Source organism: Idiotropiscis lumnitzeri, chromosome 16, assembly GCF_059441095.1.
Source record: "Idiotropiscis lumnitzeri isolate Australia: NSW breed Sydney's pygmy pipehorse chromosome 16, RoL_Ilum_1.0, whole genome shotgun sequence".
In the NCBI taxonomy this organism is placed as follows: Eukaryota; Metazoa; Chordata; class Actinopteri; order Syngnathiformes; family Syngnathidae; genus Idiotropiscis; species Idiotropiscis lumnitzeri.
Window position 1 is genome coordinate 14,859,233 of NC_142406.1, and position 17,024 is coordinate 14,876,256.

The following is a 17,024-nucleotide window of genomic DNA, read 5'->3' on the forward strand; positions in this document are numbered from 1 at the left end:
AAGCTCGAGCATCACGTGGGCAGAAGGCGGCCAATCAGAGGCCCCGTTGGCTTGGCAACACAAAACCCGGCAGTTCGTTTAATGGACACCAATCGGACAATACATTAGGTACACCTGCCCTCATGTACAGGGAAAGAAATTAACATTTCTAATATTTGGACAGCTAAACAGACAGAGAGAATTTCCCCAATCTGTTATAAATTAAGTCTTGTACATAAAAAATAGTCTAAAAATTCTCTCTCTCTCTCTCTCTCTCTCTCTCTCTCTCTATATATATATATATATATATATATATATATATATATATATATATGCATGTTTTAATTTTTAGTTAATTGTGAGTATTGCATGATAAAACGGAGGGCACAGTCAATGACAGTGGCCAGCATCTCGGTACAGTACAGGTGTCCTCATGCAGGCACATTTGAAGCCACGCGTTGCCTTTACCTTAAGATGATTAGCAGGACCCAAAGCCACCGGGGCTTATTCGGCTGCTGTTCTCTGGCGTGTTTTCTTAATGGCCTTAGAAAGCACACGCGCTCCCTTCTGCTGAGTCAGCAGGCCGACCATGCTGAGCGTGCTGACTCATTGAATGTTGCTTTGGAATGAATCATGTTCTTTGCCTTCAGAAAGTGTTTTCCCGGAAGGCAATTGAACCCTGATAAAACCACAACCACAACATCAAGAGGTGTCAGAGATACTGTGGAGAAGGTAGAAGTATCATATTCACATTACCCTTCATATTGGACAATCCTCATCATCAAGACTTTTTGAAGGCAAAAAAAGTGGACTTTTCATCAGAGGCAAAAAGTGTGGGCCGCTTACAACCCAATAGAGCGTGAAAAGCACGCTCTATTGGGTTGTAACCAAAGACATTGAAGGTAATAAGAGCCACAAACAAATCTGCATATATTTGAGAGGACTTTTTGAAGGGAAAAAAATGACCAATAATAATTCTTTCATTGTCAGGTTCGAGCCCATGGATAATGCATGACTGTACCAGCTAAATGTACATATCGTCCTCAGTCATGGAGATTTGCTGTCCCATATAACTCCCTAAAATAATCTTCTCAATCTATAGTATTAACCATATAATCTGCCCTCAAAGCGTGCATTAGAATGACATAACGACATCAATGCCGTAATGCTTGTCGTGTCGCATGCTCGCGTAATTCCGCGCCGTGCTCCCCTGTCGATTGACAATGTAAAGATGTTGTGACCTTTCGTCACATAATCCGCCGGGCTAGTTTGGACCCCTGAGGGAGAGAAGGCCTGAGTGCTGGGAAGCGGCGGCCTCTGACTAATAGCTTTGCATAACATTGATCTGACCAGCTGCCACCCCACCGCCGCTCCCGACCAACAACACCGGTAGTGGGAAGAAAGAAAGTAGAAATACTTGCTCAGCCCATCTTTGGTGTTTCTCATATGTTAGGCAAGCATTGGATTCTTATAAATTTGGTTGAACATTTTAGCGTTTAACCATCGAGCCATCTTGCGCCTTTTTAGTCTCAGAAGAGAACAAAATCCTGGAGCGATTTCTGGTCATTTTGCCGCTTGATGCAAACAGCAAGCGTGGCAAGGCGGCCCCATGGCAGCGCACGGGCGGCATCATTAGGTAACGGCGGCTTTCAGGGGGTGCGGGCGGAGGGATGAGGCATGGAGAGGCCACTGATCTGCACGGGAGGAGACGAGCCACCGAGCTCCTGTGATTATCTCTTACCTAACCGCTCAGTGTCAACCTTGGACGGCCTCCAGTCGTGGCCTTTCACCGCCTTCAAATTTCACTCGTTTGACTCAACGTAAGAAATCACTTCCCTTGCTTTGCCTTTGTTCGGAATTTCCTCAAACGGCAGCCGTGCCTTGAATGGACACCGTGCACCAATTAGATCACTTCAATGACGATTAACCGTCTCCCGAGTAACTAATTACTGTACCGTGCAATTAGTACAGTTTTTGTACTTCCTGTTTCAATGTGTCTGGAGGTGCGGCTTTTTTCATTAGCAGCTGACTTAAAATGGGCTTAGCAGACTTTGATTCATCTTAGAGACTTTTTGTGCATCGGTAGTTGCTGCTGTTTTGGTTAGTAACAAACTTAGAATGGGCTTCGAAGCAGTGTGGTTGAACAACAGCGTCGGCAAATGTTGATGTGCTGTGTAGGTGTGACGCTTCTGAGAGTTCTATCTGGACGGCCCAAAATGCAGTGCCAACACTGCACTTGAAGTCACCCGTAAAACTGTTAAAATTCTTCTGTTGGTGCTGCTGAGTTGGTTAGCAACAGACTTCCAATGTGTGCGACGGCGATCGTGACAGCTAGCCCGCTCGTTTTCTTACCCGGTGGGAAAAGGGAGGCCGTGGCTGACCTGTTACTTCACCGCAGTGGTCATCGTGCGTCACCATTGATGGACTTAACGCCCGAGCTTGAACGGATTACAGGTGACTTTATTCTCAAGTGAGGACATGCTGAGCGATGGCGTGTTGAGTTTCTTCGCAGGGACCTGTTAAGAAGATGGCATGCGCGTTTGCATGCGTATTGCAGCACTGGATTGGCTCTCATGCAGTGAGAGAAAATATTTTGGGAAAAGAAGTGAATGCGTGATTGGTTGTAAAACGTCACATTGACTGCAATTTGCAAAGATGACAAAAGAACATATTATAAATGATGAGGAAAATAAAGGGTAATTTAAAAAAAATGTCTAGATATTTTATCACATTAAATATGTGTAAATTATCTTATATTTCCAAGTATTTTGTTTTGTTTGTCAGACGAACTAAACCAAATATTCCTCATGCAAATTATGTATTAAAACAAGCTGTTTTACATACTTTTCATGAGAATTCAGCAAATTTCGAGGCTTAAATCGACTTGGTCGCAGTCGGTGTATTACTCCCACCTAGTGGTGAAATGTAATAATTACAGCTATACATAAAAAAGTACATCATAGATGACACCTTTTTTTCATGATTTAAAATGTTTACAAGTTGTCTCGCTCTCAACAATCAATTAATCATTTTTGTCTTAATTAAAATTACATTAAAATCGAACACATGACAACATATTTTGCGAACATGTTTTTACAGATTTGTTGTAACAGAGGGAGTCGCTTGAAAGTGGCTCTGGAACTTCACCCATCGTCGCGCGCAATTATTACTTGAACCATTCCCACTGTGAGACACCTTTTCATAAATGTGCATCTGTCAAATGATTTTTTACTTTCATGATTAATTTGCACTGAGGATTTGGACACAAAACATTTCAACAATACCGCACGTGCGTTTTCCATAAAGTTGATTAAAGATCAAGGTTGGAAGTGTATACGTAGTAATACACTAACTTTCCGGTTGTACCGTCATGACAACACTTTCTTCCTGTGTAGATTACTGGTTGAACAACCTTTTTCACCGCCCCCTTTAGGCCCGCCACAAATTCCAGTCTGAATCGTGAACATATCGCAGCGAACAGGCACATTGCTACAGCTATCGCTTATATATTCTTTGAAGTCTAAAAATATTTTAATTGATGACAAATTAACTGAGCATCGAGCATGCGGAGTGTCTTTCTCCACAGAGCGCAAAGTCTGTGGAAGCCAGTGAAGGCGTTGAGGACTTTTCAAGTGAAGGGCAGGCATCAACATTGCAAGGTAACGTTATATATATATTTTTTTAAACTCAATCTATACTCAATTAGAGGGTCAATATGCAAATGTTGTCAAAAGAGGGCGGCATGAAAAATATTATTTCCAATTCATTTAACGAGACACAGTTAGATGTCCATTCTGGTAGGTCAAAGTTCACCGGGCAGTTTTTTTGGGGGGGGAGGGGTAATTCTCTCGTCGTTGTATTCACTGGTAAATGTGCAACTGTGAGTTTTAGACACCGGCTCCAGCCTGACATTCTTCCGTTGTTCACAAATGTGGCTCTTCTTAAAAGGTTAGGAGAAAATCAGAGCTCAAAATAGCATTTCATGGATCATTTTTAGACAGCCCACACGGCACTGCAGGTGCATACTAGCCGAATTCAAAATTTACCTCTCCTCGGGAGTCGTATCTTTCCAAGAGTCGCGTGAACCGGGCCAACTGTAATTTACTTACAAGTTGGCCTCGCCCATGAAATTTGGCTCTCGTCAACACATTCCAGAAAGTTTGCTCCCGAAACTGATTCTGATTCAGAGTTTCTTTTTTCCAATATTCATGTTTCCGGTTTCACCAAACACCCCGGGAGTGTGTTTAAGTCATGCTAATTTGGCACACAACATTGTCTTCCACAAAATCAACTTGGGGTATCATCAATACACTTTTGACAATATTTCTCCAATTCTCTTCCAGGCGATGGACGGCGACAAACCATGGGCTCTGATCTCCGAGGTGGGCGAGCAGGGCATCCTGGAGCAAGCCGTGGACATATTGCGGCAGCACTTCCGGATTATCCCCCACCAGGATTTCCTGAACGACCCGCGAGCGCACGGCCCTAAAATCCAGGCCCTGTTTATGTGGGCGACGCTCCCGGAGGCCACGCCGGAACTGCTCGGCTCGCTCCCGGCGCTCAAGGTGATCGCCAACGGAGGGGCGGGATACGACCACCTGAACCTGCCCTACATCACCAGCTTGGGGGTGAAGGTGGCCAACACGCCCGGAGTGGTCAGTGACTGCACGGCGGATATGGCGATGGGGCTCCTCCTCGCGTCGGCGCGCAACATCGTTGAAGGTGATCATGCGAAGGAATGTCAAGAAATCATTGATTCCATTTTCCATCAGTGGAATTTAGTTTAGCCTGGGTCGTAAGCGGAGTTCTGTGCTGCATGTCGTGCCATGCACATGCACACTTGAGGTGTATCAGCTCTCAGCCATTTGTTTTTCAGTGCAATCTTATTAAAGATGGGTTTGAAATAATATGCAAGTATTTTTGGTTTATTTATGCATGTGCATTATTATTCGGATTGCACGTGACACCAGCGTGTTTGCAGGTCACCAAATTATGATGGACCCAAAAACCAGCGTCATGCCACAGTGGCTGGGGAGCGTCGAGGTCACGGGGTCCACTATGGGGATCGTCGGAATGGGAAAAATCGGCTGCAAAATCGCAGAGAGGGCCAAAGGATTTGAGATGAAGATTTTGTACTACAACAGAAACAGACGGTAAAATAGATGAACCGTGATTATGTAACTGTTATCGTAACTCCATAGACAATGTTGTTTGGACTCATTAAAGCGTTTTAAAAGCTGAATCATGTTGCGAGACGAGAAACAGCACCCCATATTCTCATCAAAGAGTTTTCATGCTAGTTTGTCGTGTTTTTTAAAAATTTTTTGTCCCTCACAGGAGCGTGGAGGAGGAGCAGGCGTTGGGGGCCAGCTACTGCAGGGACATTGCCGACCTGCTGGTCCACTCCGACTTTGTGATGCTGGCAGTGACCCTAACGCCCAAGACAACTGGCCTCATCGGAGCCCGGGAGCTTGCGCTCATGAAGCCCACCGCCACGCTGGTCAACATCAGCAGAGGTAGGGTGGGAGACTGGGGATTTTCTGTGTTTTTTTTAAATGCAAAAACAAAACATGTTTTCTGATGATGCCCTTGATTGTTCAGGTCCAGTGGTGGACCAGGACGCGTTGGTTAAGGCTCTCCAAGCCAGGACCATACGCGCCGCTGCCTTGGATGTGACTCATCCCGAACCTTTACCAAGGTTCTCTCACATCTCAAATTAAATTTCGTACCTTTCATGCAATCACATTTTTATTCTACGCAGGGATCATCCTCTCCTCAGCGCTCGCAACGTGCTGATCACCCCTCACTCTGGCACTGGTACCATCACCACCATAAGAAGGATGGTGCAGAAGATGGTCGACAATGCCCTGGCTGCAATCAAAGGAGAATCCATGCCTGATGAATTGAAATGCTGATTATGAGACCAGTGGTTTCCAACCTGATTTAAAAACACGATGATAAGATTAATATTTACTCTGGATAGTCAAGTGAATTTTTACTTTGCAAATAAAAAAAATATTTGAAATATTAGTTGCGTGCGTGTGTTTGCGCGCGTGACCGTAAAGAACAATTTAGCGAAAGTGCGGCTTAACATATGCCTGTTTTCTTTTTAAATCATATTTTTTTTAACAAAAATATAGTAACATGTCTGCCATTAAATCGTAAAATAGTTCGTATCTATGAGTACCATGTGGAAGAGTGTCATTGTCTACCAACTATCTTGTAAGATATTCTCAGCGCTCATCTCAGTCATTTGAATCCGGCACTTTTAGGGCCTTCAATGAGAATGAGTCGTCGACGCAGGACTGGAAGGACCCCACAGCGCCTGAAATGAAAACAGGAGTAACTCTCCAACGATTCAGGCTTTTAATTATTCACAATATTAACCAAACTTACACAAAACAACCATGTTTATCACGTCACAAAACTCCGCGCCTGTATTTAAAGATTTGACGCTTGTTATGGTGAGTCCGGCTGATGTACACCGCTACTTATGAAGCTAAAACGAGACGTACTATCTATCTCTATCTGTCTGTCAGTATTTGTCTATCTATCTATCTTAAAATTGCAATAAAATAAATCTGCTCACCTTATGTACAACTACCCTATCAGCTTAACAATGTTTGTCACGTTTGACTCCAGCCCGCAGTGGCGGTGGGCAACGTGGGCCAACTCGCAGTGGACCTCCTCATATCCACGCTCAAGCTGCCCAGGGTGGGTTACTTGCACACGGACTGCCTCATCCCTATGGCGGGCAACAACCCGTACGCCACTGGCAAGGATGATGCGGGGGAGCTGCATACGGCCGCAGAAGGTGGAACCACAGTACCTAAAGAATTCATTATTTGTAATAAAAATACAACGTAATATTAAATGTGTTTTCTCCCTCTTGTCAATAGTATATGCCGCACCTGAGCTCAAGATAGCTGTTCTTCAGATCAGGGCACCAGTTGTGAAGGTACGTCAGTCATGTGATGACGTCAGACGGGCAACATTTTTCAAAAGATGGGACCATCCGAAAGTTTGTGAATCAAGGGGAGAAAAGCCGCATTTGGATGCACATGGATGGCCGAGTGGTCTAAGGCGCCGCGTTCAGGACCCAGTCTCCCCAGGAGGCCTGGGTTCGAATCTCGAATTTCCCCATTGTGGGACTAATAAAGGGCAAATTATGATAATTTGACGTTTTTTTTCATGCCTTGTAGAGCAAATCCAGACAGTTCCGTCAGCTGCTGCTATCCTGGATCAAGGCCAGCAACTTCTCACGGACAGTGGTCCTGTCCAGCAGCCACGCCTACCAGAGGGATGACCAGCAGCTGCAGGGGTAAAATAACAATACAAATCTTTGTTTGACCTTTGTCAGAATCTGAATGAAAATCGATTTTAAATTTTGAATATATCTTTGTCGTATATTTTCTGATATTTATGTTTAAAAAAACTGCCAATTTTTGCAGAATTTTAAATAGTTAATATCGACCAATTAAATCGCCCGGCTGATTAATCAGTTTGTCCCTACTTAAATCATTGATTGCAGGTTCTATGATGGGATGGTATCATACAATGTGTATATTTTTAGCACTCCATTAAGGTACCTGGTCACGCCAAGCCTGTTGAAGAGTAGCGGTGATGCCTTCAAGGAGCTGGGCTGGAGGGAGATGGAGAAGGTGCCTCTTTACCCGGGACATTTAGACGGTGGCGCAGAAGAGCCGACGAGACTCTCCGTCCCCGGCGGAGGCATCACTAAAGGCCTCTACACGGACAGGTAGGTTGTTTATTTTTTGAAATGGTATTCAGCAGGAACGTGTGTGTTAAGAATGTGGGGATGTTGAAGTTGCGCCGAGGGCATGCAGCTCGCCGTGCTGCTCGTGTTCTGTTCGGAGGGAGACAACGTGCCAGACGCTTTGGCGCTTGTCAGTCACCTGGATGAATGGCTCCACCTGCTGGACAACTCGGTAAGTTGAAAGTTAGATTTTATTTACTTTGAATTTATTACTCGTACTTTGTCTTTGTCCATGTATCAATGCCAACAAAATTACACAAGTAATTGATGCGATCCGTCAAAAAGGCTTTATAATTTTTTTATAAACTAAATCTTGCCCTAAGATGCAGATGACTGCAATGCCAGTCTCCATAGTATTAATTGTACCTCACTGGGTGCTGCTGTTTTGGTTAGCAAAACCATTTACATGGGTTCCTCAGTCTGTGAATTCTTCATGCTTTCTTTCAGAACCAAGATGCAAAATGGAAGATCCCAACTTCCTGGAATCTGCTGTTTGGGAGCGGCATCCCTCCGGCCATCTTCTGAATTACTTTTTGTAAACTTGTTTTATATTTCAATAAAAAAATCGATCAAAAAGAACCAGAGTGAATGTTTCTTTTCCTTGACCTCATTCGGTCCCTGAATCACTGGAAGTGCTTGGCACTGCGCCACGCAGTGTTTCCCAGCAGTCCCGCCCCCGCCATGTCCGTAACTCGACTCTGAAACAAAAATGCTTTACTTTGCTCAACTTTGACACATTCCTACGCTTTCAATTGTGGAATTTTTAGCGGGTGCGCATTTGAGAGCTTCCCTGAACAAAATGTATCTGTGGCATTTTTTAAAATCATTTGGGTATTTTAATCCAATTACCAACATAATAGATTGTTCAACACAGAGGCCCACACATTCTGTAAATTAGATATTTTTATTAGAAGATAATGGGTGAAAAAAAATGAATTGCCTTTTTTCTCCCATCAAACTGTCTCAAATGTGTATGTGTGAATATGTCATTTATTTATATATATATCAACCATTTTTCTAGGGAAAAAAAACTATACATGCAACTGACTTTGCTGCAATTCAAGTACTTTTTTTTTTTTTTTATAAAAAAATATAACATCAAAAGTCTTCTTCTCCCCAAAAATACACATCTGAACAATTCGAACTTGTCAATGCATAGGTCTTATTTCAGTCGGTCTAAATGTGTGTATGAACAAAACCATTTTAAGAAATGCTGGCGTGTTTTGGTCTCTTTTTTTTTTTTTTGGAGTCAGTGTGTGCTGTAAACATTTTGGAGAGGAAGAGTGCTGGCGAAGAAAAAGCAAAACAGAGGTTGGTGTTTTCCCTGCCGATTGGGTTGGTGGAGTTGAGTCAGGAGTCACTGGTCTTTGCTCTGTCATGAGACAAAACCAAGAATAAGAAAATGAAAAGCTGTCTGGACTTTACAATGATGGGAATCGACTATAAAGACATGACGAGATGACCGCGATGTCTGCCTCTTGGCACCTTGGGACTTTTCTCATGCATTCCAGTCGGTGGGTGAAAGGAGTGTATTGTTGTTGTTGTTATTTCTTGTCCCTACCAGCAGAAAACGTGGAAAATGCAGGCTTAAAAAAGAAATGTGTGGGGAAAAAAAAAACCATGTCACACTGAAGTGCTTTTTCTTCCTTCTCTATGCCCCTGTTGAGGAATAAAGGTGGAGAAAAAGTTGCTGTGCCGTTTTGTATGCATGGCACTGAAGCACAGGGCAAAAATGTTTTCCCCAAAACTAAAAACCACTACATGGACCTTAAAGTGGATATTGAATAAATTGTCGTTCGAGGATATCGGAGAAATGCTTTCAACACACTTGAGCATTGCTGAAAAGCTACACTTGAGATGCAAACGTGCAACACACACATTCGCGCATTCAGAACATTTCCAAAGAGTTGCACAGCAGAGCGGAAGGAAAAAAAAAAAAGAACGACAACAACAACACAGCACACATGGGGACACATACGAGATCAGGTGCTAATTGTAAACTGTAAAACTGTCGCCGTCGGGTCACGAGCAGCAAATGCAGCCCAAGCTGGTCGAAAAGAGAACAGAATGGAGTGTGTGGGTGTGAATGTGCACGTGTCGCAGCGATTGGATGACTTCATGATAAGTATGTTCATCTGTTTGAGAATTTATTCTTTATCCTTCATATCCCGCTTAAAGTCGATGTTCTGAATTGTTTTACCAGTGCAGACAAAGAGCGCACGAGTGCATGTACCTTAAACTGGATCTCCAGGAAAATCCTGCTTTTGCGCTCCGGCATAATTATTACCTTTTACGCTTTCTGTCGCCGTCGTTGGTCCTTTGGGCTATGGAGAAACTGTCGTCCCTGTGTCGTTTGCTGTACAAAATAAAATAGATATTAAATCAAGGCTGAGCAATATGGAAAATTATGACGATATTACTCAAAAACAATTTCTGCTTTGTGTTCGTTTTTTTTTTCTTGTTGGGATTTGCTTTATTTCGTAATTAATTCTGTACAGATAATGTGTAAATAAGTGCTGGCTATTTCAGTCAAAACAAGTACGTAAACCGCATCCTTCACATTTGAAATAGTCACCAATTAAATATGTATATGTCTTTGAGCGCTCTTTGACATTTTCTTTTTCCGCCTTCATGGATAATATTGTTAAAGACATCTCTAAAAAAGCCAAAAACAAGGCATAATGCTTGTTGGTTCCTTTTTCTGCAAAATTAGACGTACTTGGAAATTGTCCGACACATTGGCAAAAGGAAAGAAAGCCTTTAGGAGTTCCCTATATCTGATACAATCTTGCAGTTTGGACGGAGGTGGCCACCTCAGACGTTAATTTTTCTGAAACTCCCCCGGGGAAAACAATGTAAAAACGATTCTGCTCACGTGGTCTGTTTCTTAGTAGGAATTCAAGTCACTTGTTTTAAAAAGAGTCGCTAAAGGGGCTGGAAAAGTTGTGCAGTCAGCACTGTTAAATGTGCTTTTCGAAAATGAGCTCTGCCCTTGTTGTCAACAATTAATTTGTCTAGATAGACCAGTGGCTCGAATTAAAAAAAAAAAAAAGCTTCACTGACTGATATATTGGTGATCTATACTGACTGTGTGGTGCTGTTGTCCTGCTCAGGCGACTGGCTCGGCCTCTCGTCGTCATGTTTGTAGTCGTCGTCGTCGCCGGGGAGTCCCGCCCGCTGGCCGCCGTTGCATCTCTCCGGCGAGGCAGCGGAGGGCTCCTGGTCCTCCTGGGACAACTCCCGCCACTGAGTCTGCGTGACGAGGAGTAAATATTACCCCCGTGTTTTGTCATTCCGATCATACGTGCGTTTACCCGCGCGGACGAGTCTCCCACGATGCACTTGACCCCCTCGAGGACGGCCATGAAGGAGAAGCGCAACTGGTCGGGCGTCTGGATGAGACCCATGCGGTACTTCCGCATGTCCAACAGGATCCTACGGATGTCCAACGGCGACTCCTCTTTCCTTCTGTCCATCTGCCGTACAAAAATAAATGCGTCCCTATAAATGGATGCCTCCAAGTGGTAGCAAGAGCCCATTTGTGCTCTGTTGCTAACCAAAACAGAAGCACTCTCTCTTTCTGATAGGTGACCTAATATAATTGCCCTGTAATAATAATGTATCGTCCAAAATAATATATTTTAAAAAAGGCTTTTTAGACTCCTCTTTCAATCTGCAGTTGATTTAACGGCTCCGGTGACTATATCAGTTGCATATTTTCTTAGCTTCACTTTAGATTCCCAGCAAATAAAATGTCGCACCAGCACCAGACACGTGTCCACCAGCGAGAAGGTCCCCGAGCGTCCGATGCCGGCGCTGCAGTGCACCACGGTGGGGCCGTGGTCGCCGCCCAGCGCCCCCGACTCGCGCACCTTCAGCAGGAAGTTGAGGAAGGATGCCGGCGACTCGGGCACACCAAAGTCGGGCCACGTCGTATAGTGAAAGTGGTGGATCTCCCGCTTCTCCCCCGTCTGTGAGAACAGATTTGGAAATTGCTCAGTTGTTGAGCAGAGTTCCGCATAGAGATTGCCAAGCAACATTAAACACCTACACTAATGTTCTGCAGCTCCAGCACTCTGGTGGTGTAGTAAGACTTGATGTCTTCCGATAGCAGCGTGACCAGGAAGCGTGTGTCCCTGAATGCCATCTCACGTTCCTCTGCCACAGGCCAGTACTGAGCGCATTTTTCCTAACGGAAAAAGAAGAAAGAAAAAGATGATTAGACGCTGTGTGCCAATCTATCATTACAAATTGGACAACTTGGTGGAGATGTGACGCTTACCGAGCCTTTCTCAATCACCCTATTGAGCATGACGATCGCTTTGGTCTTTTGCTCCCAGATCATGAGCCAGAAATGGCCACACGTGTTCCTGAGGGGACCCTGCAGAAAAGCAGAATAAAAATATGTCAGCTACACCCAAGATGAGCAAGCAAAAAACGTGGGTCCTAAAGTTGCAGTTAAAAACGGAGCACAACATTAGCACACTGCCAATGTCAACTGCTTTAACGAGTATAAAGAGCGCTTCTATCAGCACAAAATGGCGCCACTTGTGTAGCTTAATGCCCACAACTTGCCTGAGTCAATATGTAACGTCTCTGTGCTTCCTCCATCACCACCAGGCTGGCGTTGATGTAGTCATTGTCGGCGTTCTTAAGCTTCACCCGACTGTGATCAACTACGGGGGGTATAGAGGGAGAGCGTTAATGTCTGGAATTTTTGTTTGTTTCGAGAAAAGTGAGGCCTCAACGTACACGGGTTGACATCTCTGTATCTGTTGCGGTTGCGGTTCTCGGGATACTTGGCCACTTTGTAAGAGCATTCATGGGACTGACTTCGGATTTCCTGGAAAATGGCAGCAGAAATTATTAGGTGTGTGACAAATCATGCATTTGAAATTAGTGATGGTATAGAATGATAGTCGATAGTGTTTATAGCATCATCAAAGTCTTGCCAGGATAACTATGTCGGTACGGGTGATACATTTAGTCTTTTGGTGGAAATAAAAAAACAAATTACCTTATTTACAGAGCGGGCCAAATGTAGATATAATGTATACTTTTCATCTTATTAGGGTCTACAATTATTTATGTTTTTTATTTCTTTAGACAGTTTGATCTTGTAAATGTAAATGTTGTAAATGCATGCTTTTCTTTCCATCTTCCATTCCTGTATTCTTTCATAAATGTACACCTACTTTTGTTCCATTTAGGGACATATTTATTTTCCTCATGTTGATTTAAACGAAATTACTCAAATGAAACGTTCACATGTTTACGTTTTATGAACAGCCGTTACTCAACTCCTGACTGTTAGCAACATGCTAACTTGACTTACCATGTACAATTTGTGCCACCGGCCCTCCGACTCAATGTCCTCAAACTCCCGCTCCATTTTCAACGAGGCAATGCCAGCGTAATTACCGGTCAAGACTCGTTAACTCATATGGTCGGTCGATCCAGAGATGTTAAAACAAAATAAGACAGACAAAGGAGCTTCTTTTGTGTGTACGAGGGGAATTATGACTTGCCTGTGGTAAGCTTTCTTTACTGGTCGTCACTTTTTACCGGATGACGTGTGAGGTTGTGCGCATGCGCAGACATGGGGGTCCTCCGGCGACTGTCAAAGGCGACAGAGATCTTTTTTGAAAAAAAGACGACAGCGATCTTCGAGCGAACAAAGATATCGCTCGACGTCACTCTTAATAATAATAATAATGATAAATAAGATACACGGTATATTCCTTACCGTAAATGTTCTTATGTTGTTATGTAATCTTTGTTCAAGATAATCATGATGAAACTGAATTGGAATGCTTGATTGTGGCTATAAATAATATATGTTATATTCAATATGATAAATGTGATGAAATTATAGAATTATTGAAGGTAGTTTTATAATATTAACGTTTGAAAATAGCAAATATAAATAATTATCTACTGAATTATATTTTCAAAGATGAAATTACTATTTTTTCCTAAATTATTGAACACAAATATCAATTTCATATCGTTGTACTGTATTTTGAATTTTATTTTTCCACAAATATTAATGACAAAAATCGCTGTCTCTATAATACGGACCAATTAATTGAATGTTTGAAATCAAAATAAATACAAACACAAATTTTAAATCCGAATTATTTATTTCAGCAATCCAAATAAAACAGAAATGCCACAAAAATGTATGTACGTTACACTCCACTATCCTAGAGGGCGCACTTGCCTGTATCTGTTGCTGTGCATGCGTAAGACGTCACTTCCTTTCCGTCTTGGCTTCACGGTTAGAGACACGAGTGTCCTTTTTCTCTCTCTTTATTTGGACTTTCTGACCTTCTTACACCGAGTTTTATCACTCGGTTGGCAAACATGGTTAGTATATGTTGTGTTTTTTCAATAGTATGTCCGCGTGTCTTATTCAAGACTACACTACTGTACAGTGTCGAGTGCGGCAAACGTTAGCTTAGCCTTTCCGGGAGCCGGCGATGGCTCGTTAGCTGCTTGGAGTATGACACAACGCTACTCAACAGCTGCGTATTGTTGGTGTATTACAGGATAGCTTGTCAGTCTCCGTCAAATTTAATATTGTGATAAGTGAGAAAACTGGCTTTAATCATTTGAGGTAAAAAAAAAAGTAACTCTAGCTCTTTTCTCCATAGAAACCCATTCTACTTCAGGGCCACGAGAGGTCCATCACTCAGCTCAAGTACAACAGAGAAGGAGACCTCATCTTCTCCGTGGCCAAGGATACGGTGAGCTTTGCAAAAAATAAACCATATTCACACACTGTTAGACTGTCCTTTATGTTGGAGTTTCACAACCCATCTTTGACTCTCTGATATATGGATACATAAAAGTTTTCTACTACTTATCCAGTGAATTCACGCCTACTTATGCTTTGTAATTCAATGTCATACATTTTTCTGTCCCCTTTTAGGTTGCCAATGTGTGGTACTCGGTCAATGGCGAACGTCTGGGCACCTACAATGGACACACGGGAGCTGTGTGGTGTGTCGACTGTGACTGTATCCTGAGAATTCCCAAAACATTTTTCATTAATTGGATTACATTACTTGGGCGCAGCTTCTTTAACGCGTTCTTCCACAGGGGACACCAAGAACGTGTTGACGGGTTCGGCAGACAACAGCTGTCGGCTGTGGGATTGCGAGACGGGTTCGGCAACTGTTTAGGCACACCTAATTATTAATCTGAGCCTGGGACTGTCTCATTGAGACTGAAATATGATTCGTTCTCAGGTAAACAGTTGGCCTTGGTCAACACCAACTCTGCGGTCAGAACGTGTGGCTTCGACTTCAGCGGCAACATCATCATGTTTTCCACGGACAAGCAGATGGGCTACCAGTGCTTCCTCAACTTCTTTGACCTCCGGGATCCACAGCAAATTGGTATCATGATGAGATTTGATTATACGGTAAAACCAGCGGAAATTGAGCTCTATCAGAAACTTGAACAGTGGCCATGTTTCAAATTGCACTTCAACATACTTGGCTCTCATCGGAGGATGAAAAGAGTTAGGCTACCCCCCCCCCCCCCCCATTACATATTATGGAAATGATCTGATAATGCATTTGTTTATTTGCACAGTTAAAGTTTTAAGTAACATTAAATATCTGAACTGGTATACATGACTTCATTTTTTATAGTCATGTTGCTTTATGAATCAATCTGAATTGAGATTATAGCTTCACTATTAATCTAGTTTCACTCCCGGTCACCATTTTGACTGTCACAATATATATATATTTTTTTTTTTACACAGACGACAACCAGCCCTACCTGACCGTCCCCTGCAACGACCACAAGATCACAAGCGCCGTGTGGGGGCCACTCGGCGAGTTTGTCATCGCTGGCCATGAGAACGGCGAGATTAACCAGTTCAGTGCCAAGGTGGGTTGTTCGCTATCTTATTGGTGCCAGTGTCATTTGCGGTTCACTCATGTATAATCGAGCGAACTTTTGCTGTTGTCATCGGTGGTGGCGGCGCCCAGTCGGGGGACATCCTGAAGACGATCAAGGAGCACAACAAGCAAATAAATGACATCCAAACGTCGGTGGACCTTACCATGGTCATCACTGCATCCAAGGACAACACCGCCAAGGTAACCACCTTTATGTTCATCATTTATGCCTTGAATCATTAGTGGCGTAGTTTAGACGTTTTTCATGACATGAGCCTTTGGGCTGGCTTTGGTTGTGGTCCAAATCACTTCCAAGCCACTAAAATAGTACGTTTCACAAACTGCTGTGTAAGTGTGTCGTGAATATAGCTTGTGCTCTATATAGTGTACTCAACGTGTCCCACATTCTGTCACATTTGACGCTCCTCAGCTCTTTGATTCCGCCTCCCTGGACCACATCAAGACCTTCAGGACGGAGAGACCCGTCAACTCGGCCTCCATCTCGCCGATCATGGACCATGCAAGTGTCCCCCATAGTGAGATTAGAGCGTGTGTGTGTGTGTGTGTCTTCATCACTCACCGTGAGATGTGTGTGCAACACAGGTGGTAATGGGTGGCGGTCAGGAGGCCATGGAGGTGACCACCACCTCCACCAGGATAGGCAAGTTTGAGGCCAGGTGAGGCACCAAAAAAACAAACACTGCTATTCACATTTTAAAAATTGTAAAAAGAAAATGTGTACTGATGAACCTGGTATGGAAAGTACTTATTTTCCACATAATCTGTAAAAAGAAAATCTATTATTTATGTGGACATTGAGAAAAAAATTTTTTCTTCTGTAAGCGTAGAAAAAGAATACGTGTTTATTTAATGCCCGTGGTTCTCAGGTTCTTCCACGCCGCCTATGAGGAGGAGTTTGGCAGGGTCAAAGGACATTTCGGACCCATCAACTGTGTATCGTTCCACCCGGATGGCAAGAGGTAAGCGAACCCATCCCGAAGACCCATTTAGTGTTTGTTGTTGTGCTTATTGGTGTTTTTGTGCGTGTCTTCCAGTTACAGCAGCGGAGGAGAGGACGGATACGTGAGGATTCACTACTTTGATCCACAGTACTTTGACTTTGAGCTGGAGGTGTGAAACGCACGCATGCACACTTGCGGCCCTTTTGAGACTTTAGAAGGCATCCATGTTGAGTCGTGCCTCATGGGCATCCAAAGACCCAGCAAAGCAGGTCCTTTTTTTTTTTGCGGAGTTAAGTCTTGACACTCCCCAACACACACACACACACACACACATATCTGTTCGACAACCTTCCACTAAACAATTCTGACTACATATTGCACCTGTGTGTT

At 43.4% G+C, this 17,024-nt stretch overlaps 4 protein-coding genes across 5 annotated transcripts; 3 read left to right on the top strand and 1 right to left on the bottom strand.

The window, feature by feature from the left end:
- The first annotated feature begins 869 nt into the window (after positions 1-869).
- LOC148321656 (uncharacterized) lies at positions 870-5,943 on the top strand. Of its 2 annotated transcripts, XM_088278623.1 has the most exons (7): positions 870-2,433; positions 3,566-3,638; positions 4,323-4,701; positions 4,961-5,132; positions 5,317-5,495; positions 5,581-5,677; positions 5,741-5,943. In XM_088278623.1, the coding sequence occupies exons 3-7, from the start codon at positions 4,326-4,328 to the stop codon at positions 5,892-5,894; spliced, it is 978 nt and encodes a 325-aa protein (XP_088134749.1). In that variant the 5' UTR covers positions 870-2,433; positions 3,566-3,638; positions 4,323-4,325; the 3' UTR covers positions 5,895-5,943. The 2 variants fall into 2 exon arrangements, with proteins under 2 accessions (XP_088134749.1, XP_088134748.1); XM_088278622.1 differs by having other exon boundaries at positions 870-3,638.
- A 349-nt stretch (positions 5,944-6,292) lies between these two features.
- psmg2 (proteasome (prosome, macropain) assembly chaperone 2) lies at positions 6,293-8,335 on the top strand. Its single transcript, XM_088278624.1, has 7 exons — positions 6,293-6,443; positions 6,622-6,793; positions 6,879-6,937; positions 7,182-7,300; positions 7,553-7,738; positions 7,808-7,928; positions 8,204-8,335. The coding sequence occupies exons 1-7, from the start codon at positions 6,387-6,389 to the stop codon at positions 8,279-8,281; spliced, it is 792 nt and encodes a 263-aa protein (XP_088134750.1). The 5' UTR covers positions 6,293-6,386; the 3' UTR covers positions 8,282-8,335.
- Positions 8,336-8,651: 316 nt separating this feature from the next.
- Positions 8,652-13,356, bottom strand: ptpn2b (protein tyrosine phosphatase non-receptor type 2b). The gene is made up of 10 exons (XM_088278546.1): positions 13,092-13,356; positions 12,509-12,599; positions 12,332-12,432; positions 12,039-12,137; positions 11,808-11,945; positions 11,518-11,727; positions 11,071-11,232; positions 10,845-11,008; positions 10,044-10,112; positions 8,652-9,128 (listed from the first exon to the last, which is right to left on the bottom strand). Exons 1-10 carry the CDS (start codon positions 13,146-13,148, stop codon positions 9,107-9,109), a joined length of 1,113 nt encoding a protein of 370 aa, XP_088134672.1. The 5' UTR covers positions 13,149-13,356; the 3' UTR covers positions 8,652-9,106.
- A 610-nt stretch (positions 13,357-13,966) lies between these two features.
- eif3i (eukaryotic translation initiation factor 3, subunit I) lies at positions 13,967-17,007 on the top strand. The gene is made up of 11 exons (XM_088318496.1): positions 13,967-14,125; positions 14,413-14,505; positions 14,691-14,778; positions 14,861-14,926; positions 15,010-15,159; positions 15,534-15,661; positions 15,763-15,873; positions 16,103-16,192; positions 16,276-16,349; positions 16,560-16,652; positions 16,728-17,007. The coding sequence occupies exons 1-11, from the start codon at positions 14,123-14,125 to the stop codon at positions 16,807-16,809; spliced, it is 978 nt and encodes a 325-aa protein (XP_088174622.1). The 5' UTR covers positions 13,967-14,122; the 3' UTR covers positions 16,810-17,007.
- The last annotated feature ends 17 nt before the right edge of the window (positions 17,008-17,024 follow it).